The 15,756-nt window shown below is 41.1% G+C and overlaps 2 protein-coding genes across 2 annotated transcripts in view; both read right to left on the reverse strand.

Annotated features, from left to right (window-relative positions):
* The window catches only part of SNRPD1 (small nuclear ribonucleoprotein D1 polypeptide), a 230,538-nt gene that overhangs the window by 150,150 nt on the left and 64,632 nt on the right, over positions 1-15,756 (reverse strand). The window lies entirely within an intron of this gene.
* The window catches only part of LARS2 (leucyl-tRNA synthetase 2, mitochondrial), an 82,005-nt gene continuing 69,270 nt past the window's right edge, over positions 3,022-15,756 (reverse strand). The window contains exons 18-20 of the mRNA XM_060247489.1: positions 13,845-13,956; positions 5,090-5,217; positions 3,022-4,119 (exon numbers count right to left, since the gene is read on the reverse strand). Coding sequence (XP_060103472.1) covers positions 3,940-4,119; positions 5,090-5,217; positions 13,845-13,956 — 420 coding nt within the window. The 3' untranslated portion in view covers positions 3,022-3,939. The remainder of the gene's footprint in view (positions 4,120-5,089; positions 5,218-13,844; positions 13,957-15,756) is intronic.

The raw sequence follows: 15,756 nt of genomic DNA on the forward strand, positions 1-15,756 counted from the left end.
CTATGACTCCAACAACAGATCTTTTTGTGAGTAAATGTTATGGCCTAGTAAATAACCAAAGTAACCCTTTTTCCTCTGGGTGCAATTCCCTCTGTAAGGTGAGATGATAAGGTGAGTTTGTTTGTATCCTTAGATGTTGAATTATTCCTTTGTCCAGGCTTTCAGAGAACATAATTCAAATTTACTCCAAGAAGGAGCTTCTTTTCTTGGAATCCTCCTAGTTATTTAAACATTTGTACAAACGCTATGTTCTGACTACAGAATTTGGGGTGACTGTTTTGCTTTTAGGTGTAAACTAAGGATGTATACCCTACTTTGGGGAGTAAACTAAGAATGTATTACAAAATATCACGTTATTAAAACCCAAATCAGCTACTTCTCTTTACTTAGAAGAGCATGGCCAATTTCCCACTCGCCTTACGCCGCTGTCAACCTACTCTTCTTAGCAAGGCTTTCCTCCAATTTCACTCTATCTGCCATGGAGCTTCAGTCGGCGTGGGTGGCAAAGAGAAACTGGTTTTTAGAGGGTTCTCTTGGCCGAGTGAAAAAGCCAACGCTGGCTGAAGCTACGGGGCAGCCAGCAATTGTGTGAAATTGGAGGGAAGCCCTACTGAGAAGAGGAGCTTGACAGCGGTGTAAGGTGAGTGGGAAATTGGTCCATGTTTTTCTCTAGTGTGTTCACTGTAGCACTACCAGATCTGTTTTCTTTTCCTTACCTAAGCAGTTCAATATTTTATTCCTTTTATATTTTGATTTAAACCATTGACATCAAATCATAAAATTGTGTTACATTTCTTTTCAAAGTTAAGTACAGTTGCATCTCTTAAAAAGTTGGATTATTTTCTAATTAGCTTTGGTTAAAAAAAAATCAACAGCTGACAATCTTTCTTCCTTAGGGCTACTACCATATTGACATATTTATTAATTTCAGCCACCCTGAGTCCGCTTGCGAAGAGGGCGGGATAGAAATTTAAAATAATAAATAAATAATAAATTTCAGGAAAATTAAGTAAAACAAATCAGTGGCAATCCAAACACCAACTTTGCATAAAAAGGTAAAGCACCAGTTGTTTCCAACTCTGGGGTGACGTCGCATCATGACATTTTTACGGAGTGGTTTGCCATTGCCTTCCCCAGTCATCTACACTTTCCCCCCAGCAAGCTAGGTACTCATTTTACCAACTTCCATACCCTTCCCATAAGCAACTCCCAGCTTGTCAGTGTCAAAACTCATTTCAAACATTTTAAAACAAGAACGGCCAAACTCAAGATCACATTTACACAGAGCCCCACCCAGTTGCAATTCCTGCAAGATGGTAGAGAGAAAAGCCCAATTGTGTGCTCTGAGACATGCAAATATAAAAAGTACATTCCAAAAGTAAAACTATTACTACCTAGCTCAAGATTACCTTTGCACATTTGCTCTTGCATCTGATGCCCTTTTACTATGTTTCTTCCTAGATCTCTGCATGGGAGTTGTCTTCTTTACCAGGCCTTCTTTAAAAAAGGATTTCCCTGCTATGGAAGTCTTGATAGATGCAGAAGCAACTCTCCTCTCTCACTAAGGATCATATCATGCAGCAACTCCTCTTCATGTGTCACCAGAAATAATGGGGAAATTCTACTTTCTACCACTTGCTGTTATTCTACCTTCATTTCATATTTTGTGAACTGAGTGATGTAAATCATTGTTTAGATCCCTGAACAATGAACTTTTTCTACTGCAGGAAGTACTCAATTCCCCAGGTTCCTTAACTGACCTAGCCAATGTTAAGAAATCTGGATCTGAGCCCTCTTCCTTCTTCACCTGAAAAAGTGAGATTGTTGCAGCCAGAGCTTTTTTTTTAAAGCAGGAACACAGTTCCAGCTGGCTTGGCATCAGAGGGTATGGCCTAATATGTAAATGAGTTCATGCTGGGCTTTTTCTACAAAAAAGCCATGTGAAGCAATGGTGATGTCAGGGGCTGTGGCCTAATATGCTAATAAGTTCCTGCTGGACTTTTTTCTACCAAAAAAGCCCTGATTGCAGCTTCTCTGAGTTTTCCAAATTCTCTTCTTTAACTCTTCACTTTCTTTTCAGCCTGCTACAAGGTCTGCACCTCTTCTTGTAGGATATGATCAAGCTCTATGAATGTGTGAGCAAAAGTACTAATCTCCTCAAGTGAAGCACTTATTTCATTAAGCTGCACATGAATGGAATTTAAGAGGGCTGTCACTGTGAAATATCACCTCCTAGATTTCTTCAGTGCCATCATTTTTGTGCTGACAGTTTTCTTTGGCCTGAAAATTAGTTTGCACTGCCTTTCAGAGTCTCAGCTGGGAAAAAGAGTCAAGATTTTTGGATCCTTGGCCTACATTGTATCCTTCCTGTCCATTTTTGAGAATGATAAAGTTCCACTGTGTGATTTACAATCCTGGAAAAAGTGGTCAGGGAAGACACACATATTCATCTGTTTCCATCAAATCCCCCTAAAAGTGGCCCCACAAAGCCATTATTTAATTTTTAAAAAAGAAGTCAAAACACGTAAGGTGTAATTTTTTTTGAGGAGCCAAACTCAAATTGGAATCTGACCAGAGGTGTTTGCATGACTTTACTTTTGTGTTAAGCTGTAACTATGAAATGGGATCTCTTTTATTTGGTCAACAAGAATCAGTCACTATGAGGGTGTTTCTGAGAGCTTCGCTAAGAAATAAAAAATACATTTTTTTACTGTTAAGAAATGTTGCCCACACATTATGGGGCTGGTCTGGTCTTCAAACTGACAAAACTTTGCAAATGATTTATGATCTATATATAACGTAAAGATTCTGAATTGTAAAAAGCAATGATCACACATTCAACTCTGTTAATGGTCTAAGAATATTACTCAGAAAAAAAAAACGAAGTCAGGAATTTTTAGCCTGTCCTGATTTAATTCTACTATGTGAAGATTTCCTATGCCCAGAACAGATGACTCATTGTATTAACCAACTGGCTGCACTGTCCATGGGAATTGCTGTGTATGCTGTAGAAGTCCATACTTGAAAACACACCTCATTTTTTATTTCCACATTATAAAGTTCTCTGACAAGATAACAGCTTTCATTCTAGCCGAACATCTAGAGCTGTGTGAGAGTTACAACAGAACAAAAGATCAAAACTGGCATGAATAGGTTTCTCTTGCCAGCACCGCAGTGCTTGGACTTGATCTATTATCCGCACTTTGAAACAGGGAGCTAATAATTTAAATCAGGTTCTTTTTTCCCTGCTCAGAAGCAATTTTCATTAGCTCATTCAGGATGGAGAGATCTGTGGGAACTTGGGAAAATGCTGCAAGCACTGAATAAGCAAGATGGTAGGAAAAAAATATTTTATTGGGAATTTAGGCTGGCTACTCAACAAGCATGAATAGAACTGGGAAGAAATAGTGGGTTTTAACAGTGGATACTGCTTCTGGAACAGTCCACTGACAGTGCTTTCAAAGAATTACTTTGAAAAAAATGCTTTAGCGTTGCAAAACGATTTTTGCTTGGGGGGGGGCACCATGATTGCTAGTGATTTATTGTTTAATTATAGGTTATTATTCAACAAAGGATCATCGCAACACTGACATACAACTGGTCAAGCATCAATAAAAATAAAGCCTGTTGTCTTATACCATTTCAAAAAATGGAGCCAAAGAGATATTTGTAGAATTGCTTGTGGATTTCATACTTTTGAGAGCTTGTATAATTTCCCTCTGCCCATTTATTCCACTTTTCTGTTCCCTGTAGCATCTTTACTCAAGGTGCAGAATGCTGCGAAGTAGCTTTCTTTCCTGATTAGAAGGGGTGCCTCAAGTACTGTCATGGTTCTTCCTTTACATGGAGAATGATGGAATACTCCTCTCCATCAAGTTTGAAATTAGTTTTGGAAAAAAAAATATCCTTCCTATTTTTAATCAGTCTCCTTTGCATCTGTTATTCCTGGACTAGAAAGTTGATGAGGGCAGTTCGAGGAGACAAGAAGAATTTGGTAATAGTCCGTCCTTGGAGGTGTTCAGACCCCAGCTTACTCTGAACAACCAGTTCACGAACTACTTCTGCATCTCGGGCTACTTCCTGAGGTACACAAACTTTACCATAGGGTTTGTTATTGATCTGGAAAAGATGAAGAAGGATATCAAAAGGAGATATTTAAAAAGGGCCATTGCTTTCTTCTCCCCAGTCCATTCACTCATATTGCCAGCATGAAGCAAAACAGTTCATGACTACATCAACTGAAAAAGAACTGCTTATCAACTGAATAAACTGCTGTTAAATTTCATTTTAACTTCTCTTACTCTGTTCATTGTTACTGCATGTCACCATGGGTACAACCTTACCATTAAAACACTAATAATCACAGTCTGTCAACAGCAACTGTCCAGGAAAGCTATATGTTGTTAGCCCAGAAAGCCTGAAGAACTGAGACTAACGGGGGGCTCAGAATGCTAGTTCATTTCTGAAGTTTTCTGAAAGAAAAAATTTAGAGTCCATATTTTGCCTGCTTATCTTGACTTCTCTAGGACCAAGAACTGCAAGCTGCATTTAGTGTAGGGAGTTACTGTGTTGAGTCTCTAGCCCTATAACACATAAAAACATCAGGCTATGCATTTCCAAGCCCCTGTGAGTGATACCCAATGATGGGATGCAGAGGTGAACAACGCACAGCTCATGGATGTCAAGAACATGAGGTAAGCTGACTAAGTTGGATGGAGGGGAGACACTTGGCACTGAATACGCCATTTTCAGTGGCAGTTTTGTGTCAAGCATAATATACAGCTGTGCCCAAATAAGGGTTTTTCAAGAGCTTTACGCAAACTTTGTATCAAGGGAGTAGCCTCACAAGTTATGGGCCAAATCAGGCACCTCTATTTTTATGTGACCTTTGGAAAACACATCTGCTACTACAAAGTATGCATTGGACCAGAGTGAGTACCAGCATGTCCATGTGAAATCACATGTGCTAGTACAAGAGCACATTGGCCTGATCAGAGCCTTCCCTGGTCCCCAAGAACAATAAAGTCTCAGATACCTCCTTCTCCTGCTACATGACATCAGGGCCATTCAAGACTATTCATGTACTCACCAGAACCAGCACTTCCACTACATCTGGCTGCTGAAAGTATTCTGGGTCCACTGTGGGCCAGGGCTGCTGCAGCACATCCATATCCCAGTGGTGATGAGTGCAAAGCTTATTCTGAATGTGAGACAAGCCTGAAACAAACAACATTGGTGGGCTGCTTACGGTAGTTTGCTTTAGCACAGATCTACTCTGTCTCCTGCCAACTGAAAATGCCTTCAGTAACTTAACTACTCTAAAGGGATAACAACAGGAGGTGCTGATGTCAAGATTTGCCCTAAAGCATTTTTTGAAAATAAAAAAGGACAAGAATATTTCCAAAAGCTGACAAATCAAACCTCATTGTGGGTTGGATCACACAAATCTGTTCTACTAGCAAAGGTGCTTTCATCTAGCAGCAAGAGTCCTCCCCCTCTGGCAACATTTTGGAGGAATGTGAACAGATCCACAGGGTGGAACCCCATAGACAACTGCATGCTACTACCGCCAAGTGTTTTTAGAAAGTGGGCTGGGTCAGATGGGGCTTCTGCACTTGAGATAAGAACATAAGAGAAGCCATGTCAGATCAGGCCAATGGCCCATCCAGTTCAACACTCTGTGTCACACAATGGCCGAAAAAACCAGGCGCCATCATGAGGTCCATCAGTGGGGTCAGGACACTAGAAGCACTCCCACTGTGTCCTCCAAGCACCAAGACTACAGAGCATCACTGTGGTTAATAGTCACTGATGGACCTTTGCTCCATATGTTTATCCAATCCCCTCTTGAGATGTGGTATGCTATGCAGATTTTAAAACAAAAACATTGTTTTGACATCAGCTGCCATCACAGCACAAGGATCTTTGCTTTGTTGATGCAAGAAAATGTTTTAAAATAATAGGTTCATTTCTAAAAGGCATCCTGTTGAACATATGAAGCTGCCTTATACTGAATCAGACCCTCAGTCCATCAAAGTGGATTGGTTAACAATGGAGAGGAAAAAGAAATATGCAAGAGATATCTCTGGACATGGCTCCCCTTCTAACACTGCAAAACAGCCTCCTCCTTTTGAAAGATCCAGTAAGTGTATCTTCGGTGTCTATTCTTCCAGTCATTAATAACATTCCAAGGTTTCTGAAGTTTTGGCATCTGAGCCTGAAACTTTAAGGACTACTGCTCGGGTAAACCTTGTCTCCTTTGAGTTAAGAACGATATGCGATTATAGCTGAGCTTCTCCACATTCATACAATGCATACGGCCACTCCTATGAAGTAGATCTCTGTCAACATGCATTGTCAAGAGCTAACAATAGATTACTTTTCAAAGCAGAAGATGTATTTGAAATATTTGCAGTTACATAGGTGAATAAGAAGCCTCTGAACTGCTGATTCGTTTTTTTGCTGGCCTCCTCCTCCTTATAACTCTTCCACTTGTGAATGAGCTCACTTCTTTCCAAGTGATCACAAGTACAAGGGAAGAAGCAAAAAATCTGACACTGTGGGCTACTCCTTGTTTTCTGTTTAACTGGATTTTTCAGGCAGTTGCTTCAAATCTCCACCCTTTGGAATGAGTCAAATCAGTTACACACCACAGATAATCACATGGCATAAGCAAAAATAAAGCACAGTTCAGGACTGTTTGGGGGAAAAGATTAATACAGCAAACTAGATGTTTGTTCAAGAGACAAGCTCCTGCTTCACTTGAGGTAGAAGAACTACAGAAAAATATGAAAAAGACGCCTCCAGAACATTGTTTGGAAGGACAATGAACAAAATGAAAAAAAAAAATTCCTGTCCCAATTCACATTTTTGGAACTCAAAATGGAACCTGTTCAGCACAGTAAATCCAGTAAACTGCTAAGATCAACAGAGTGTTCTGCTTCCAGCTTTCAGAAATATTATAAAAGAGCATCTCAAGAGGTTTAAACCAATCGGCTATTTTCTAGTAGGAACCTATTAGTTATCATCTATGTCAAACGTCTGTATTGAAAATATTTCTTTTAAAAGGTGGATTGGATCCTGCATATTCATTCTGTTGGCAGAGGCACTGTCCTTGGACATAATGAGCCTTCACCAATTCAAGAAGGGCTTTGGCACCGCCACTAGCATAGCAGATCCCACCATATCCAACTCAGTAGGTATTTCTGAATTTCTTCCAGTTTTATCCTTATACACAAAATGAGTGTTAACAAACATAGCTCAAATTTTGTGTGCTGCTGTATGCACCTGCTGAGCAGGTAATTTGAAAATGCAAAGACAGACAGCAATGATAATACACGCAATAAAAGCGCTCTGCATTTTTAAACAGCACTTCTTCAGATTACACATTGTTTCCTTATCACCTTCATCTAAGCACATAAAGAATACTGATGGGCTAGACTTTTCTGCAAACAGCTCTTTCCTTCATGGAGTATGAATAAGAGGATCAAACTGTGCAAAACATTTGGCGCATTAAAAGAGAACAGGTGGAATTAAATTAACTCCAGTCATTCATGAAGTAAATCGTCACTTGTTTTGTTCGTTTTGATGAAGATGATTTCTTTCCTCTTTGCCTAAACAAGCAAAATATTAAGCAGACTGATCACACACAAGGTGTACATGTGGCCTGCTCAAGGGATTTGTCAAGTATCAATATTTCTCAATCACCAGTCTTTTGTTGTTAAATCAAAAGTTGCTTTATTGTAGAAACTCAGAAGCTTTACCAAGGACAGAATCCTTGGAAGTAATGATGTATACATGGTTACATAGTTACTATATAGGATTACTTCAAAGGATATATACAGATGCAATCTGAGTCACAGGTTAAAAGGTTACTACATAGTGTCTCTTTTATTACTAAGGAATTTAGGCTATTAAAAACATCTCCCTTTCTCACACTTCTCTGAGACCTGATAAGAACTGTCTGTGTGAATCTGGGGGAGAGGCACCTCACAGCTTTACCAGCCAGGCTGTAGCGTAAACATCCTTGGGCTACATAGATTTACTGCTTGCCCAACCGTTGTAAAAAGGAGGGGGGCGGTGGATACTATTGGCCTGCTCTCTGTCTAAGAAACCATCATGGCACTTAGAAATATGCATGCTTGATAGTGTTCCATATGCAGGAGTATAGGTGATCCAAAGATTCACTTCCATACTTCATAGCAAGTGTGGTGGTGGAAAGTGTTGACAAGTCACAGATGACTTACGGCAACCCCTGGAGGGGTTTACAAGGCAAGAGAGGTTCAGAGGTAGTTTGCTGTTGCCTGCCTCCATGTCATGACCCTGGGTATTCCTTGGAGGTCTCCCATCCAAATACTAGCCAGGGCTGACTCTGTTTAGCTTCTGAGACCTGACAAGCTCTGCTAGTCTGTGCTATCCAGGCCAGGAATAACATAGCATGTACCATTTACATTTTGTTTATTTACAAGATTTTTACCCCACCATAAGGCCATCAAGGCAGCTAAATTAAAAAATACAAATTAAAATAGTATCTTAAAATCCATTAAAATCAACGCACAAATACATCATTAAAACAACAGATCCAAGTTTGAGTCCAGTGGCACCTTTAAGACCAACAAAGCTTTGTTCAAGGTATAAGTTTTCCATGTGCAAGCACATTTCCTCAGACACACGAAAGCTTATACTTTGAATACAACTAAGGCCTTAAAGGTGCCACTGGACTCAAACTTGGTTCTGCTGCTTCACACCAACATGGCTACCCACTTCAGTCTATCAACATTAAAACAAATTAAAAACAAAACTAGTACAAAAGATAAAAACTGGAGAGGAATGTGGGATCACTGAGGGAATGTCAAGTGAAACAAAAAAGTCTTCACCTGTTGGCCAGAGATAGTGACAGAAGGGACAGGCAGATCTCCCTGGGGAGTGAAATTCAGAGTTTTGGTGCAACTACAACAGTTCTTGGGGAACTGTGTTAACAGATCTGATGACAACACCAAATCAAAGGATAAACTGCAAATAAAGGAAGCAAAGACTCCACACCTTTTATTGTAATGTGCCTTTAGGAAAATCCAAGTGGGCAGCTATGTTGAACTGAAGCAGCAGAATACATTTTGAGTGCAGTAGCACCTTTAAGGCTAACCAAGTTTTATTCAAGCTGAGAGTTTTTGTGTGCATGCACACTACCTCAGACACACTGGAATGGAGGTGTCTGCCTTTATAAAGACGGTTTTTACTTTTGCTTGATGGGATTTCTTGCATGAATGAAACCTCCCCCAGTCATGTAAGTTTATATCTTTGTCTGCAGATTTTTTTTTTTAGTATAAAGTGTCAGTACATTGCTCAGATTCAAACTTACAGGAAGGAAGCAGATTTCCTCATCCCGTTTGCATTTATAGATTGCCAAGTTATCAGTCTGATGAACTCTGGCTACAAGTCTTAAACACACAGACACACAAATACACACACTCTCATTTTGCTGAAATGTAGGCTAGAACAGGAATGACGCACAGACGTCCACAGTAAAGAACCGGGACACAAGAAATACAAACATGCGCTACACTGCAGATATATGACTTCTGAAAAGATATAAAAACAAAGCAACATTTGTGTATACCTTGCTTTTCACCCCAGTGGGGATCCAAAGGGTCTTACAACATTCTCCCCTTCTCTGTTCCATCCTCACAACAACCCTCTGACGTAAGTGAGATGAAGAGCATGTGACTGGACCAAAATCACACAGCAAACTTCCATGGCACAGCTGTGATTCTAACCTGGGTCTTCTGGACCACTGTCTGCCACCCTAACCACTAAACCATGCTGGCTCTCTCAAGACAGAAGAATTTCACACCTCAAAATACCAAAGCATCCTAAACTATATTCAATTACTGAGCCTTGGTTGAAGCACAATGTACCCAGAGCTTAGCTATTTGTTGTGGGTTAACAAGTATGTTTGTATAACACTTAAATATGTGTTAAACTTAAAACACTTTGGTAAAAGAGTCACACCCTCCCACCTCTCAAAAGGCTTATTTATATACTGCATTGTTAGCCTGCCCTTCCTCCAAAGAGGTTATGTCAACTTAATGGTTCTCTCTACACAATAACCCTGAGAGGTAGGATAGGCCAAGAAAGAATGACTGGTCACCCAAGCAGCTTCATGGTCTGCTATGGGTTTTCCTAGCCTCAGTCCAGCTGCTAACTATACCATCATGCTGCCTTACTACTATTAATAAGCAAATACATTTTTGGAGTTGAACTGTTACTGTCATGTATGTTTTCCTTCTAAGGAATGCATTATTTAAGGCATTATAACAACTAAGAAATGGGATATTAGGGAAATTCAGTGTGTCCAAGTGAGTTTTCATGATACCATATAACTATCATTTAAGAACTTGAGGAATTTCTCTGTTCTTTAGTAGGAGAAGGAACCTGTGCCTACGTACAAGATCTGCTGTTCATTGATAATCAGGAAAAAAAATTATTTGAGACAGGCTATGCTTTTGGCTTTGTTTCTTTTAAAAATATATCTTGAGACCTATCCTAATGGGGCACCAGATTTTTTTCTGAATCACCCAGAGATCAGTCAGGTAACACATAAATATCACTTGAAAGAAGGATAACTTATGTTGTTTCTCTAAATGCACTAGGAAGAAAACTGGAGGGGGGAGTGTTACAAAACAATCAACCAGATTGAAGATGCAACAGAACCCAGAGGAATGCAAGCTAAAAAAGTTATGTGTCCAACGTCTGAACCCACACTCCCCTCCCCACTATGCTGATGTACTTGAATGTTGGGTGCACGTAGTTGTGCAGCAAACCGTTCCCAGCCACAAAATACTATTAAGACAGAAACTCCATTCATCTCGAGGACAGTTCAAAGAACTTAATATGAAGCTGGCTGGATGCCAGCACATGCTTTCCTGTTTGCAATTTCTTTCAGCCAACAGGTCTTTGAAAATGTGCTCATCAGAGCTTCTAACTATAGGAAGGAAACGTCTACAACAGTAAAGCTTAATTTATCCATGTTCTTACATAGAAAAATACAAATTTGTTATTATTTCCACAGGCTGCCAAACTTCATGCTACTTTGGCAGTCCACAACAATCTTTCTTGAAGTTTCTTGAAAACTAGGTTGCTGGACATGGGAAGGTTTAACTATTACCCCATCCGTCCTATTCTCTTTCACTGAAACCTCACCCCTCCCCAGGGCTGCAACTGTCCCAGTGTAGAAGGATTCCTCCCCCCACCTCAGTCTTTGCTCACTGTCTTTCCCTACTGAAGTTAACTGCAACCTGGAGGTCTTGTTTCAATGGGGGAAGTGGTACCAGAAGGAAGAGTTAAACCTCCCTTGAATACAGCCACAGCCCCATTCTGAATTGGACCTCGTGACTGCATATTAGAATTTTAAAAGCCACACTAGGAAATCCAGTCAGGGATCTCCAACGTAATCTATAGCCTCATTCAGAGCAATCGAGATCCATAATATTCAGAGCACTAAGTCAGGAGAAGAGTAGCAGAAAAGAATGTTATTGTTAGCCCTGTTAGTCAACAAGCCAGGCAACTGAAATGCAGAAAGATCAATGAACTTAATTTGTTCTACATAAAACTATATTCTCATTCTGTTTCTTTCTTCCTCCCGCTCCGTGCCCCAGTCATATGTACAAATAAAGACATTTATGGTATCCTATTTATATCCCAAAATTCCTATCATAAAAAGTACACAGTCGCATTATAAAGCATGAAGAACTAAGATGCTGTTTTAAGAGATTACTTGTCCAACTCTTTCTGAGGTAAAAGTTACAGTGTAGTCAGTTTTACCACAGAATACATTTTAGATATTAAAAAGGCATCTCTAAATTATATAGTTGTAAAAAAAGAAAGGGGTATCCACAAATGGCACAGTTGTAATTTAACTGAGAAATAGATAAGCATTTTTAAGGACATGGGAACTTCTATGCCTCAAAGATAGTTATATCAATAGGCCCTCTGTACCCTCACTTGTTCCACCATAGACTAAATGAGGCATAAGTCCTATTATAGAGCTCCATGAGATCATGCTGTTAATTAGTACAGCATAAAGCACATGCACCACAAAGCAAACAATGGTAATAGAGGAACAGAATGCCCTAAAAGCACATTGTGCATTTCTGTTGCTGACTCTAATTTGGTCTGGCGTACGCAGCTCCCTCGGAACTATGACAGTGCTATCCTAATCTAAGTACACTCTTTTAAGTTGACTGATTCAGTGATTTAGAAGGGGGCAATTTTGCTTAGGATGGCACTGCAAGTTGCTTTGACTTTTCTGGAAGATAATGGAATAAGATGAATAACTTGCAAAGAATCTTTATTTATGATTTTATTTAACACAGTTCTCTTTTTCAGTGCAGTTCCAAGCAAAATTACACCTTTCAACATTGAATGAAGTCAGTGGGCTTAAAAGGATGTCTGCCTTTCATCAACTAAAAAGTCGCTTAGCAATCACAATGGAGGAGTAACAGAGCTGGAGCTGAAGACATGCCAACATTAAGCTGACATGAGCATGCACTTGAGCTGATGCTGAATTTAGGCCCAGATCTTGCTCCTCCCCCTTATTTAACATATGCAGAATTTCAATTAAAGACTAACTAGCTAAGCATGATGTATGAAGGGAGGTGCACGGATAACTGAAGTTAGCATCTCCACTCCAAACTGTAATTTTAATGAAGATTTATAGACCTGGGTTGGGCGGCAGTCAGGGGAGGGGGGGTGGAGATGAAGCCCACTTAATTCATACATTCGTACATTACAGGTAAATAGACCAGGTTTCTCCAGTGACAATGGGAAAGAGGGAGGGTCATATGACACATGCCTGTTTACAGCAGCAACACTAGTTGGAACAAAATGTTGATTTAAGGTGACATAGGAATGCAGCCGGAGACAGAAAAAGATTGTATGACATCATTTTGGCATCTCAACTACACTTGTTGGCAAAACCAGGGCTTTGTTTGTAGCAGGAACTCCATTGCATATTAGGCCACACCTTCCTGATGTAGCCAATCCTCCAAGAGTTTACAGGGCTCTTAGTACAGGGCCTATTGTAAGCTCCAGGATGATTGGCTACATCAGGGGTGTGTGGCCTAATATGCAAATGAGTTCTTGCTACAAAAAAAGCCCTGGGCAAAACAACGCACATAGTTCATAATCACTGGAGATCAGTGAGTGGGGGTGAGCAATCTAAAGCAGTGGCCCCCAACCTTTTTGACCCCAGGGACCGGCTACTTGCATACAAATTCTATGAACAGCCAACTTGTTTGCATAAAATATGGCACTAATTTTTTCATGTGCAATCTTTTTATTTGTATTTTTAAAATATGTCCATGTGTGTGGGTATGCATGTGTGTATGCGTACACCTGAAAGACATGTTGACTTCTGGTGACTGTAGGGAGGTGGCTGAGTAAAGTCTGCCCCTGCCTCTGGTATTCCAGGGAGGTCTCCCTTCCACGTAATTGCCAGAGTCGACCTTGCTTAGCTTCTTTGATCTGACAATTATTTATGATGAAATCTCCCACGCAAATGTTATCTGGAGCTCCTTTCAGTATTACAAGGAATAGGGCTTGCCTGGGCTATCCAGGCAACTGCAATCCTAAGAGGAGTTACTCCCTTGAAGTCAATGGGCTCAGCAGGGTGTAACTTTACTTCAAGTTGCACTGTAAGGGCTGGCGGTTTATACTTTCCTTCTGTTATGCCTTTGAGATAAGGGCACTTAATCCAAACTTTTAGTCATGACAACAGGATTTTCCCTCCAAGTCTTTCCTTCACAATGGTAACAAAATACCCACAGCCCCATAATTCTGCAAGTTACCTTTCCACATCTCAGAAGTTATGTGAGGGGCCACTGGGGCAAGCATAATACAGAGAGTTGCCAAGGCATCTTCAAATTCCACACTGTGGAGAATAAGCCGCGGGGAGACTTGCTGTAACAAAGAAGAATGGGCTTTGTGAATATCTTACTATTGAATAAGGTGAATGAAAAACAAAGATCAAAAATTAAAAAAAAATCAAGAGCTGTACTCTGCAGCAGTGAAAAGCAGATCCCACATTAATACAGGGAGATGTTTAAGGCAGTCCGAATTTTCTGTCTGCAGGACATCAAGATGAATAGGAGCTGGTTATACACACAAACACATGCACACACCCACTAGGAAACATAGAAGATTTAGGTTGTCAATGGATACTGCTGACCATTTGGCCTTGACAAAGGAAATGGCACCGGCAAGCCATGGGGCTCTGTGAAGTCCTCAGAAAAGTCCTCCTGCACATAAAAGTCTATAGGATTAGGGGCCTGAAACTGGAATTCACTGCTTAGTACTATCTTAATTTATAATTCCTCTTGCAAATGCAAGAGATAAGTGGGACAAGATGGATAACCCTGGCCTGTGTTTTGTTTGGATACACTGTCAGCATTCCATCTCTGCTTTCGATAAAGTCGAGTAACCCAATCACTTTCAGAAAAGATGAAGTATTGAAGCTGGGGAAGGGAAGGAATTCTCCAAGGTCCAAGAATGATTAGCTTTTGGCATACAAAGAACCCTTATCTAATCCTGTCACCACAGTTTGTTTCCTAGGACATAATAATATCACAGCCACACATAATACACGGAGGCAACTGCTTTGCTTTAGAGCACGGGTGTCAAACTCATTTGTTATGAGGGACAGATTTGACATAAATGAGACCTTATCAGGCCGGGCCATATGTATCATAAAATGTAATGCCAGGTAGTGGACATATAAACTTTATAAAGGACACAAACACAATTAAAGATTTTTTTAACTTAAAATAAAACATGCTTAAAATATTAGCATGCTTGCAATATTCTGTTTTACAGTCTCTGATAAATGTCACCTCTTCCTATGAATTATTGCACCAAAAATGCAGACAATGTTTGTGCTGTACCAGTCTTGAATGTGTGCTGTTCAGGTGTACACTGTCACGAGCTGGGGCTGAGTCAGGCAAAGTCCAGGGGCGGTCCAAGGTCGGCAACTCGTGAGCAAGGAGGGTCCAAGGCGCCAAAACAGAATCGTAATCCAGGTATCACAGGTCAGAGGTTCAGAAGCCGAAGTCAGGGGGTCCAGAGGTCCAAGCCAAAGTCAGGAATCCAAAAGCCAAAGTCAAGAGCCGGAGTGGATGCTAGGATGTCAGGTATGTGACTAGTTGCTTCCACAAAGCCTCCTCCCAAAGCCCACAACTATATAGCCCTCTGCTGCCTGTTGCTCATTTGGGCTAATTGCTGTCTCAGAGCAGCAGCCAGGATCCTGCCGAAACTTAAGCATCCTCACACTTAGAAGGGCCAGAATCCTTTCACCAATCAGGGCTCAGGGAGCGTCTTGCTTGTGAGCGTGCCGCCCTCCTCCGATCCCTGAGGTCCTGACGGAGGCGGTCACGCACACGAGCCACCCGAGAGGGCGAGGCAGGGGGGCTTGGATCTTCTTCAGCAGGAGGCAGGGGCACTGGTGCAGGTGGCAGAGGCACAGTTGCTTCTGCAGGCTCTGCAGGCTCGGTTTCTTCTGCAGGGTCCCCAGCACCCATGACACTATCCCCCCCCCCAGGGCCTCCCTCCGTCGAGGGGCCTGGGAGGTCGGGGTGGTCGCTGTGGAATTGTTGCACCAAGTCCGGGGCATGAAGATTGTCCACAGGTTCCCAGGACCGGTCTTCCGGGCCGTATCCCTCCCAGTCCACAAGGTACTGGAGGCCTCCACGATGGTACCGGGAGTCC

This window comes from Heteronotia binoei, chromosome 10 (genome assembly GCF_032191835.1).
Source record: "Heteronotia binoei isolate CCM8104 ecotype False Entrance Well chromosome 10, APGP_CSIRO_Hbin_v1, whole genome shotgun sequence".
NCBI lineage: Eukaryota > Metazoa > Chordata > Lepidosauria > Squamata > Gekkonidae > Heteronotia > Heteronotia binoei.